Here is an 11542-nt window from a genome sequence, read left to right as displayed (position 1 = left end):
ATTATTATTACTATTACTATTATTATTCTTGTTATTATTATTATTATTATTATTATTTTGCAGAAATGTTTTGGATCTATATTTCATGGTAAAACATAAAGTACAAGATCCTTGCAACTCTTTCCTACAAAAGAGACTAGAGAAGCCCCCTAAGATAAAATGAGAAGAAAAGCCTACCAAAGATCCTAAGAAAGTTGAGAACCATACAAACGTAAAGTTACAACCTTCCTAGTTACAACACACAAAGTATCCGTAGTGGATTTAGTACCCTTAAAATCCTATTATTTCTTTCCTTCCACAAATAGTAGATTGTACCCATCATGCTAGCCTGTTGCTTAACAGTTCTTCGAGTGGATACATTGTCGTGCATAATATGAGCCAAGGAGGAGGAGCTTAGGGGTATATGAACCCAGTGAGCAATATCAGATAGGACTTGTCTAGAGAAATCACAATGAAAGAACATATAAGGGAGGTCTTCACAACTATGCTCACAAAGCACACATCTGTTGATCAAAAACAACCCACGAGTGATCAGCTTGTCAACAGTAGGTAATCCATTGTTCATAACCATCATACCAGTGAATGAGTGCTTAGGATGGCATCCTGCCCCAAGAACCATGGGAGCCCAAATAACTGGAGCCCTTCTAGTTCTGATATATCCATACATAGTATCAGTATTGTACCTTAACTGGGATGTGCAGTTGTCAAGCAGTTGAAGAGCCTGATAAGGAGAGCCTGTAATTCCCAGGAGAAGGTCTTTCATTTTAAGCACGTTATTCCAATACCAGGAATTGGAGATAGTTTGCCTTGCATCCCATAAGCTAGTTCCTTTTAACACATAGGCTGAAATCCATTTGGTCCAAATACAGTTGGATCTATGAAACAGTTTCCATACCTATTTTAACATTTGCGCACAATTCCAGCTGAGGGCCTCTTTTATGCCTATGCCCCCCCCCCCCTCTCTCTTATTTAGGGGATCATAGCAACTGCCACTTCAGGAAAACATGTCTCCTGAACCCTGCATCAATACCCCAGAGAAAGTCCTTGCAAAGCTTGGTGATTCTCTTGGCTATGCCTTTTGGGAGAAACACACTTGCCCCCCCAGAAAGTATGAAAGCCAGAAATAACTGAGTTAACAAGAAGAGCTTTCCCTACATAACTCAGACTATTATTAACCCGGTTCATAACTCTACTTTTAATTTTATCCAAAAGAGGTTGATACATATCCTGTGTTATCCTTGCATTAAACAGGGGAGACCAAGATACATGAAGGGAAAGGCTCCTGTTGAACCATATAGTTTATATGTTTATGTTTTGATGATCTCAAGGTGCTTTATAATTTATATACTTGTTGCGCGTAATCGTTTGTCTAAGTATTTTAGATTTAACTTATTTAATACAAGCAACAAGAGAAATTGTGATGGAAGTATACAATAGTCAAGCCTCTATTCAAGATCAAACGATGTGAAGATTCATTCAAGATTTATGTGAAGACAAAGTCCGTCTAAAGATTAATCAAGCTTGGATGATGACGTAGCCTATACTCGAAGATCTCCCTAAAGATTAGAATAGTATAGGTGATTATCTCATAATGATAACCAATAATGAGTTTCTTGAATTGGTAAAGTTAAAGCTTTGCAGCGATAACATTACTAGTAAAAGAGCTCAATTTTATAGCTCTCCTACTATAACATTGAGATGCCGAGTTTATTATACACGACATATAATGTTTCAAAATTGTTTTGAAAATTGTTTAAAAGTTATTTTAAATGTTTTGATAAAAGTATTTATTTAATAAAGCCCGGTTTAGTGCGGAGTTAGGTTTTATGTTGAACGTTGACTTGTAGTCGTGTTGGGTCAACTTATGAGTTTGACCATGCTACTAATTAGGGTTTCAACAAAGCCTCTCTTAAAACCTAAATTCTAACCCATATATTAAGCTAGGGTTTGCACGAGTCACGAGGCATATGAGCCGTGACATCTCGTGTAACCTAAGGTGTATTTGGTAAAGATTTTATTCCTTAATAATATCTTTACATATCTTGTATATCTTACTTAATATATTTGTTTATGATAAAAGATATTCTTGATTTAGGAAATCTTATCATATCTGAGAATTTATAGTAAAGATAATATTTGAATATATTATATTCTATCTTTTGGAATATTCTTTATTATCTTTTAGGCTTTTAGAAAAGAAATAATAGAAGATATAATTTGTTAACATATCTCCTATTATTCGGCCATTAGGGTTTCTTTAAACCGAATTGCCTTGCTCTTTCCTTCCCATAAATACTTTGCTCTTTACAAAATTTGAGGTAGAGACCTTAAGTATAAAATTGATCTTATTTTTACAAAGCAAACCGTGTGTTTCGAAGCAGAAAAACCGTTTTGTTATTTTTGAAAGGTCGTGTGTTTTAAGCTCGTATACTCGTTCTTATTGTTATCGTTATAAGATAATAGTGCTTATTTCATTTCTTACTTGTTCATTAACGTGAACCTTTGCAAGAATCATTAGTGCTTTCTTATTAGCGTAAGTTAGTCACTCGAGTATTTAACGGTACTCATTGAGTTACTGCTAGAGTTAGTTGTACGAGTTGGGTTAGTAAATTTATAATCCGTAGAAAAGTACTAAATTTATTAATCGAGAATAGTGGATGTAGGTTTCGACTTGTGACACTAAACCACTTCAAAAACCGTGTGTCTCCTCTCTCTTTCGTTCATTTGTTTATTTTGTTTTACATTTACTAGTTGATTAGTCGAAGTTTAATTAATAAACTTTAAATAACCAATTACATACGCATAATCGAAAAAGCTTTACAAAGTTTTAAATCCTCAATTCACCCCCCTCTTGAGTATTTTGGATCAATAGACTCTTCAATTGGTAACAGAGCCTCGTGCTCTTGATTGCCTAACCGCAAAGAGGCTGATCTATCTTGTTTCTCATTTATCTTATCGTTTTATATTCCGCTGCCTATCAAGTGATAAATGGATTCCAAATATCTCAAGTGTCCCGTCTTTGATGGGAAGAATTATGGATTGTGGAAAAACATGATGACTCACTGTGTGAAAGGTCAGGATTGGGAGTGCTGGAGGATTATCCAAAATGGACCGCACAAAATTCTTGTGGCATCCGAGGAAGGCACTACCTATGAAAAGAAAGAAGAGGACTATATCGAGGCCGACTACAAGAAGGCCGAAAAGAACTCCAAAGCAATAAGTCTCTTACAAAGCGGAATGACTTCTACAGAGTTTGATCGGTTTTCTTCGTGCTCTACGTCCAAGGAGATATAGGATGGGCTTGAACTAGCTTATGAAGGTACTTCCATTGTTAGGAAGCACCGAATAGATTTGCTTATGCATAAATATGAGCTATTCATTATGGAGCCTAATGAGTCCTTAGATAGTATGTCCGCAAGGTTTTCAAGCATCATAAACAAACTGAAAAACCTAGGTAGGAAATTCAATACTGAGAACATTGCTAGAAAGGTTCTTAGGAGCCTTACTAAGAAGTGGCGTGCTAAAGTCACTGCAATGGAGGAATCACGTGATCTTGAAAACCTATTCTATCAAGAACTCATCGGTGCCCTCATGGCCCATGAAATTACTCTTAACAGAGATGACGCTGAACCTAGCCGAAATAAGAGTATGGCCTTGAAAAGCGAAGATGTTGACTCTGAATTAGAGGATGAGACTGTTTTGTTTGCACGCCGCTTCAAAAATAAAATATTTCGAAACAAACAAACAAAATCATCCTCCAACAACAACAACGACAAGTCATCCAACAAAAATGTTACAGAATCAAAGTCATCTTTCGCAAACAGAGGTTGCTTCAAATGTGGAGAATCTGATCACGTGATCAAGGATTGTCGAACATAGGAGAAGATCAAGGACAAGACAAAACGTGAGAAGACAAAAAGAGAATTCAAACAGGTTATGATGGCTTCGTGTTGGGGAGACCTTGACTCAGAAGACGACGAGGGATCTGAAGACGACGAAGTAGCCAACCTTTGTCTCAACAGTGTTAGTCTTGACCTAATCTCCGACAGCAACGTTGAAAGCACAAACTCACACTCAAATTATTGCTTTCTTGGAGAATCAGACGAAGATGACGATGAAGAGGTAATGGTGAAAGAAAACAATCAATTATATTTTGACAGTGGATGCTGAAGACACATGACTGGAGATAGAAATTTGTTTCTTTCACTCAAACCTTTCAACGAAGGAAAGGTGAAGTTCGGGGACAATAAAAAGGGAAAAGTAATCGGCATTGGCAAAATCGGAATTTCTAAGTCTCACGCGATTAGTGACGTTTATCTCATGGATGGTCTAAAACATAACTTTCTAAGCATATCTCAACTATGCGACAAAGGTAACAAAGTAGTTTTTCATACTGATAGTTGTCGCATTATTATTGAAGGAACTAGCAATGTTATTCTAGAAGGCCACAGGAAAAGAAATGTCTATATGGTAGATTTAACTCTACTAGGGTTTTCAGTAAGATTGACAGGGTACTTGTGAATGATGAGTGGGTGTCTAAAAGGCCTGATCATTTTGCCCATTACGCTCCTGAGGGTGATTATGATCATTGTCCATGCTTTATTAGATCTGGTGATACTAATTTGAGACAGAAGAGGTCATTCAAATTTTTCAATATGTGGACTGGAGTGCCTGATTTTTTGATGATTGTTAAGAATGGCTGGCACAATGATGTGCTTGAGACTAGGATGTATAAGGTGGTGAGAAAATTGAAAATGCTCAAAACTAACCTGAAAGGATTGAATAAATACTTCTTTTCTGATATTGAGAGAAACTCTGATATTGCTCATGAATTGCTGCTTAATGCTCAGAGGCAGTTGCATTCTGACCCTCATAATACTGTCCTAAGGGATAATGAATACAACATCGGAACCAGCTTTCAAATTCTTCACAAAGCCAAAATGGAGTTCCTGAGACAAAAGGCCAAGTGTGAGTGGGCTAGAGATGGTGATAGTAATTCTGCTATGTTTCATAAGGCTATCAGGCAAAGACAAATTACTAACAAGGTGCTACAAATTGAAGACATCAATGGGCAGTTATGTAACACACTTGAGGGCATAATGAAGGCCTTTTTGGACTATTACCAAGAGTTGTTAGGGGTACAAGGTACCACTAAGGGTTTTATGGCCACCATTGTGAGTAGAGGAGATAGAGTTCAACAGAATGATTGTCATATACTCACTAAATTACCAAACAAGGAGGAAATAAAGAATATTTTGTTTGATATACCTGATGACAAGAGTCCAGGGCCGGATGGCTATTCTAGTTGCTTCTTCAAGGCAGGTTAGAACATTATGGGTGAGGAGATATGTGAGGCTGTCACTGATTTCTTTAGAGATGGCCAGTTTCTGAAACAACTAAATTGTACCAATCTTATGCTTATTCCTAAAGTTAAGAATCCAAACTCTGTGAACGAATTTAGACCTCTGTCTTGCTGCAATACTTTATATAAGGTAATCTCCAAGGTCCTTTGTGCTAGACTTGCAGCTATTCTCCCTAAAATTATCAACCCTACTCAAGCTGCTTTTATAAAGGGACATAGTATCATGGGGAACATCCTGATTAGTCAGGATTTGGTCAGACTGTATAAGAGAGCTAGTGTTTCACCTAGATGTATGTTGAAAGTGGACTTAAGGAAAGCGTATGATTCCATTGAGTGGACTTTTATTCACCAAATGCTGGTAGCTCTAAACTTTCCTTCTAAATTTGTTCAATTGGTGATGCAATGTATTTCTACCACAACATTCTCTATTGCTCTCAATGATAATCTGCAAGGATTCTTCAAAGGGAAACATGGACTAAGGCAAGGGAATCCTCTCTCCTCCTTGCTTTTTACTTTATGTATGGAGTATTTGAGCAGACTCCTAGACTTGGCTTGTCAGGGACCTAATTTTCACTATCACCCCTTATGCAGAGGTATCAAACTCACCCACTTGATGTTTGCTGATGACCTCCTGTTGTTTTGCAAAGGAACAATGGGCTCTGTCTTCACTTTGGTGGAGGCTTTTTATTGCTTCTCTAAGGCTAGTGGCCTACATATTAATAATGAGAAGACAAATATTATGTTTAATGGGATGCAACCAGAGCTGGAGGACCTTACTATGCAGGAAACATGGTTTAAGAAAGGGACTCTCCCTTTTAAATATTTGGGGGTCAACATCTCTCACAAGAAATTGTCAAAAATGGATTGCAATACTCTGGTAGATAAGATGATTCACAGAATCAAAGGGTGGAACAAGAGAAGAATTTCTTATCTTTGGAAGAATGGTCTTTGGTAAGATCTGTGTTGGCCACTTTGCATAATTATTGATGTGAATCGCAAGAGGAAGTCTTAACTTGTACTAGCAAATAGACGAAGGCTCCGAATGCACTAGGTGCAACCCGATCAATCCGTATATTCGTAGCGAGATTTGAATGAAAAAGAAGGGATATTTGTCGTAGCTAGACCTATAGCTACGCCAATGGGTGAATTGTTTGATACTCGTCAAACAATCCGACTTAACTTAGGATCACGTCCCTTGTTCAAGCAAGGTGCGAAATCGCGTTTCGACCTCTTAAGCCAAACTACTCGTGTAACAACACAAGAAGACAAGATAAGTTTTAGAGAATACTCTCAAGTTTTTACTTCAAATTGGATGATAAACAAATGAGGACTACAAGCCTTATATAGGCCAAAATCCTTGATGCCCAAGGCTAGTCTTTAATGCCTTGTTGTGAATTCTAGGCTATGTAGAAAAACTAGGCAAGACTAAACCAAAAACTAGGTAAGACCTTTGTAAAAACTAGGCTATGACAAAAACTAGGTGAGCTTATTCCATACATTTGGTCTTGCCCATTTTCGAGGTCCATCCCTTGCTCCACACGGTTTTACCCGTCCCATTGGCGGGTGATCATGCACTTTTCTCGACTCTTATTCGAACCGATCCATGCTTGGTGACTCGGGTTGTCTTGGTTGCTTGTTTCGAGAATTATTTCATCAAGGTGATTTGTATTCACATCAATTCCTCCCCCTTTGAAAGGAATTGTCCTCAATTCTGCAATCCCATTATCCTGGATGTAAGGAGAGAGGTCACCCACATTGAAAGTGGCGTGGACACCGTAGTCTCCTGGGAGTTTGACCTTGTAGGCATTGTCTCCATACTTCGAAATCACCTTGTAAGGACCTTCTGCGTGTGGCATGAGTTTGTTCTTTCGTTTTCCCGGGAATCGTTCTTTCCTTAGATGCACCCAAACCAAATCTCCTTCCTTGAAAACTCTTGGTGGGCGGGTTTTGTTGGCTCTTTGTTTGTATACCTCATTGACGGACTCAATTCTAGAGCGAACTTGCTCATGTAGTTTAATCATGGATTCTACCTTTTCTTCCGCGCTTTTGTGGACTAGCTCGCCCTCGGGTAAGGGAATGAGATCAAGTGGTAGGTAGGGATTTATGCCATACACGATCTCAAAATGAGAGTGCTTCGTTGCGTATGATGGAGACCTGTTGTAGGAATACTCGGCATGAGCGAGTTTTAGATCCCAATCCTTCTGAGTCTTGTTCACGAGGCCACGTAGTAATACCACAAGAGTTTGGTTTGTCACTTCCGTTTGACCATCGGTTTGAGGATGGTGAGAGGTACTAAATAACAGTTTGGTACCCACCTTCTTCCACAGAGTGTTCCAAAAATAGCTCAAGAACCTTGAGTCACGATCGGAGACTATCGTCCTTGGGACTCTATGAAGGCAGAGTATTTCTCGAAAGTACAAGTCGGCTACGTTGTTAGCGTCATCTGTCTTGTGACATGCAATAAAATGGGCCATATTGGAAAATCGATCCACTATGACCATGATCGCGTCCTTACTACTTTGGGTTCGTGGTAGAGCAACAATAAAGTCCATGGACACGTCTTCCCATGGTCGGTTAGGGATAGGTAAGGGCGTGTACTCCCCTGGCTTGAAGGTACTCTTTGCAACGTGACAAGTGACACACTTACGAATTACATCTTGCACGTTCTTCAGCATTCGAGGCCAATAGACATGCTCTTTAAGGACCTCCATAGTTTTAGTGACACCAAAATGTCCACCAAGTCCTCCCCCATGAGTTTCTCGTACCAATAACTCCCGGACTTGATGCTTGGGTACACACTGCTGATTTCCTTTGAAAAGAAATCCATCTTGAGATATGAACTCGCCTCGGGGTCCTGTTTGGCATATCCTAAACATTTCACCAAAGTCGGGATCAGTTTCGTACTAATCTTTCAAGGTCTCGAATCCATGTAGGCGAACATCAAGCACGTTCAGTAAAGAGTAGCGTCGGGAAAGTGCGTCGGCCACCACATTGCTTTTGCCATCCTTATATTTCGAAGAGAAATGAAAGGATTGAAGAAATTCAACCCATTTGGCATGTCTTAAGCTCAACTTCTGCGGCCCATTAATGTATTTTAAGGATTCATGGTCCGAATGTAGAATGAAGTGATTTGGGCGAAGATAGTGGCTCAAATTGTTGAGTGCTCTCACTATGGCGTATAACTCCTTATCATATGTGCAATACTTGAGCCGAGCTCCACTTAGCTTCTCGGAAAAATAAGCAATGGGTCGCTTTCCTTGGACCAACACAGCTCCAATTCCAACACCGCTCGCATCACACTCTACCTCGAAGGGTTGAGTAAAATCGGGAAGTGCTAGTATCGGTGCTTCACAAAGCCGTTGGATAATCGTCTCGAAAGCCTTTTGAGCAGCCTCGGTCCATACAAATGTTCCCTTTTTTAAACACTCGGTGATGGGACTTGTGATGGTGCTGAAATCTTTTATGAATCTTCGATAGAACGAAGCAAGTCCTTGGAAACACCGAACCTCTGTGACGGACTTAGGCATAGGCCATGACTTAATGGCCTCAATCTTTGCTTGGTCCACTGAAACTCCATCTTTAGAAACCACATAGCCGAGAAATATGACACTCTCGACCAAGAATGAACATTTCTCCTTCTTTCCATATAGCTTTTGTCCTCGGACAGTTTCGAACACTTTGCGAAGGTGTTTGAAGTGATCTTCTTTGCTTTGACTGTAAACCAAGATATCATCTAAATAAAAAACCACAAATTTTCCCAAAAATGGTTTGAGTACCTCGTTCAAGAGGCCCATGAAAGTACTCGGAGCGTTGGTTAACCCGAATGGCATGACAGTCCATTCGTACAACCCATGTTTGGTCTTGAATGCAGTTTTCCATTCGTCACCTTCCCGCATTCGTATTTGATGATAGCCACTCCCCAGCTCGATCTTAGAAAAGATCTCGGAGCCATGCAACTCATCAAGCATGTCATCAAGTCTTGGAATCGGGAAACGGTACTTGATAGTTATGTTGTTCACGGCTCGACTATCGATGCACATCCGCCAACTCCCATCCTTTTTCGGGACAAGAAGAGTAGGAACGGCACATGGACTCATGCTTTCACGAACATAGCCTCGTTCCATTAGCTCCTCAATTTGGCGCTGCAACTCCTTGGTCTCTGTTGGGTTGCATCGATATGCTGCTTTGTTAGGTAACGCAGCTCCAGGAATGAGATCGATTTGATGTTCGATCCCGCGAATAGGCGGCAATCCCGGTGGTAAATCTTCAGGGAAAACGTCCTCGAATTCCTTTAAGAGCGCCGCTAGCTGGGCATCCTTGATCCCAACTTTTGGTGCCTCGTCGACCACCATAAGATAGACACAACCACCTTCCTTTAAGACTTCACCAACTTCTTGCTCACTTGCAAATATGGTCATGCTTGCGGTTTTCCTTTGTGGGGTGCCCAAATAACGGACAACACTAGGTGCCAACGGTCTTAGGACAAGCTTCTTACCCTTGTCGACCAATTCATATTCGTTGCTTCAGCCACGGTGTATGACATTGCGATCGAATTGCCACGGACGCCCCAAGAGTATGTGGCATGCATCCATTTGCACTACGTCACACAAGATATTGTCGTCATAGGAGCCCATTGTTAATGCCACTTTGACTTGTTTGGTGACCTTCACCTTGTTCCCGTCATCAAGCCAATGTAACGCATATGGTTTAGGATGAGGTATGGTATCCAATCCCAACTTGTCCACCATCTTTGTAGAAGCAACGTTGGTACAACTCCCTCCATCGATGATTAGGCTACACCACTTGTCCTTCACTTGACATTTGGTGTGAAAAATCTGGTTCCTTTGTTCTGCCTCAATTGGTGTGGATTGAGTCTACAAAGCACGAAGAACTAAAGCACAATCATAGTTAGGAGCATCATAAGTTTCGACATCTCTATCGTTCCCATCCTCTTCTCTTTCTTCGAAGTTGAACACATCACCCAATCGTTCTTCTTCATCATACAACTCGTCTGGAACGGCAATAGCTTCCCTTAGTGTAATGTTTCTCTTATTTGGGCACGCATTCTGAAAATACCCAAATCCTTGGCATTTGAAACACCGTACTCTAGATAAACTTGTCTCCTTAGGAACGGGTATCTTGGGAGCGGACTCAGGGGTGGAAATGGTCTTAGGTGTAGTCTCAACCGTACGACTACTTGGACTTCCCCTTGATTGTCCTTGGCTCCTCCAGCTTCGACTACCCTCACCATGAGTTGGGGTGAGCTTGGCCTTCCCTTGAGCTTCGACCTTGAGACACAGATTACACAAGGAATCAAAGTCAGCGTAAGATTGTAATTCAACTGAATTGGCTATGTTAAGATTTAGTTCACGAAGGAATCGAGCCATGTTCAAGTCTTCACTTTCCTCTAATCCTCCCATCAAAGTAAGATTTTCAAACTCATTTATGTAATCTGAGACACTGCTCCTCTCTTGAGTCAACTCAGCAATCTTGTGATACATTGTGAGCCTATACGTGGCTGGGAAGTATCTCTTGCGTAGCTTCCTTTTGAGAGATTCCCAAGAGGATATCTTTTCCTTTCCTGCCCGGGCACGTTTTACCTTAAAGCCTTCATACCATAGGGAGGCTCCACGACTTAGTCGTAGAATGGCGTACTTGCAACAGTTCTCGTCATCCAGGTCCTTGAACTCAAACATCCGTTCAATTTTCCTTTCCCATTCGAGGTAATCCTCGGGATCCGTGCCTCCCACAAACTCGGGTAGTTCACTTACTTTGAATTCTTCTCGACTTTGTTCACCTCGACGTGGTGTTCCACGTGGGCTAAGTTCCGAAAGATTTTGTAGTGCTTCTATAAGACTTTGAAGGAGATAAGGATTATCGGGATCCATATCTTTTTTTTTTTTTTGATGAACAGTGATTTTTTTCTCTGATGAACAGTACCGTGAACAGTACTGGACGTGAACGGTAACCTTTTTTTTTTTTTTGAAGAAATCAAGACCTCTGGATCGTCTCGATTAATGGAAATCAAGAGCCGAAGCTCTGATACCACAATTGATGTAAATCGCAAGCGGAAGTCTTAACTTGTACTAGCAAATAGACGAAGGATCCGAATGCACTAGGTGCAACCCGATCAATCCGTATATTCGTAGCGAGATTTGAATGAAAAAGAAGGGATATTTG

At 40.3% G+C, this 11542-nt stretch overlaps 3 protein-coding genes across 3 annotated transcripts; 1 reads left to right on the top strand and 2 right to left on the bottom strand.

Moving 5' to 3' along the window:
• Nucleotides 1-232: 232 nt before the first annotated feature.
• LOC141601806 (uncharacterized) lies at nt 233-763 on the bottom strand. The gene has a single exon (XM_074422111.1). It carries the CDS (start codon nt 761-763, stop codon nt 233-235), a length of 531 nt encoding a protein of 176 aa, XP_074278212.1.
• Nucleotides 764-3648: 2885 nt separating this feature from the next.
• LOC141601805 (uncharacterized) lies at nt 3649-5327 on the top strand. Its single transcript, XM_074422110.1, has 2 exons — nt 3649-3701; nt 4490-5327. The coding sequence occupies exons 1-2, from the start codon at nt 3649-3651 to the stop codon at nt 5325-5327; spliced, it is 891 nt and encodes a 296-aa protein (XP_074278211.1).
• A 4909-nt stretch (nt 5328-10236) lies between these two features.
• LOC141601804 (uncharacterized) lies at nt 10237-11250 on the bottom strand. The gene has a single exon (XM_074422109.1). It carries the CDS (start codon nt 11248-11250, stop codon nt 10237-10239), a length of 1014 nt encoding a protein of 337 aa, XP_074278210.1.
• Between the last annotated feature and the right edge of the window lie 292 nt (nt 11251-11542).

The sequence above is a fragment of the Silene latifolia genome, chromosome 9 (genome assembly GCF_048544455.1).
Source record: "Silene latifolia isolate original U9 population chromosome 9, ASM4854445v1, whole genome shotgun sequence".
Lineage (NCBI taxonomy): Eukaryota > Viridiplantae > Streptophyta > Magnoliopsida > Caryophyllales > Caryophyllaceae > Silene > Silene latifolia.
Note: the sequence above shows the minus strand (reverse complement) of the source record. Positions and strands in the feature narration are given on the sequence as shown.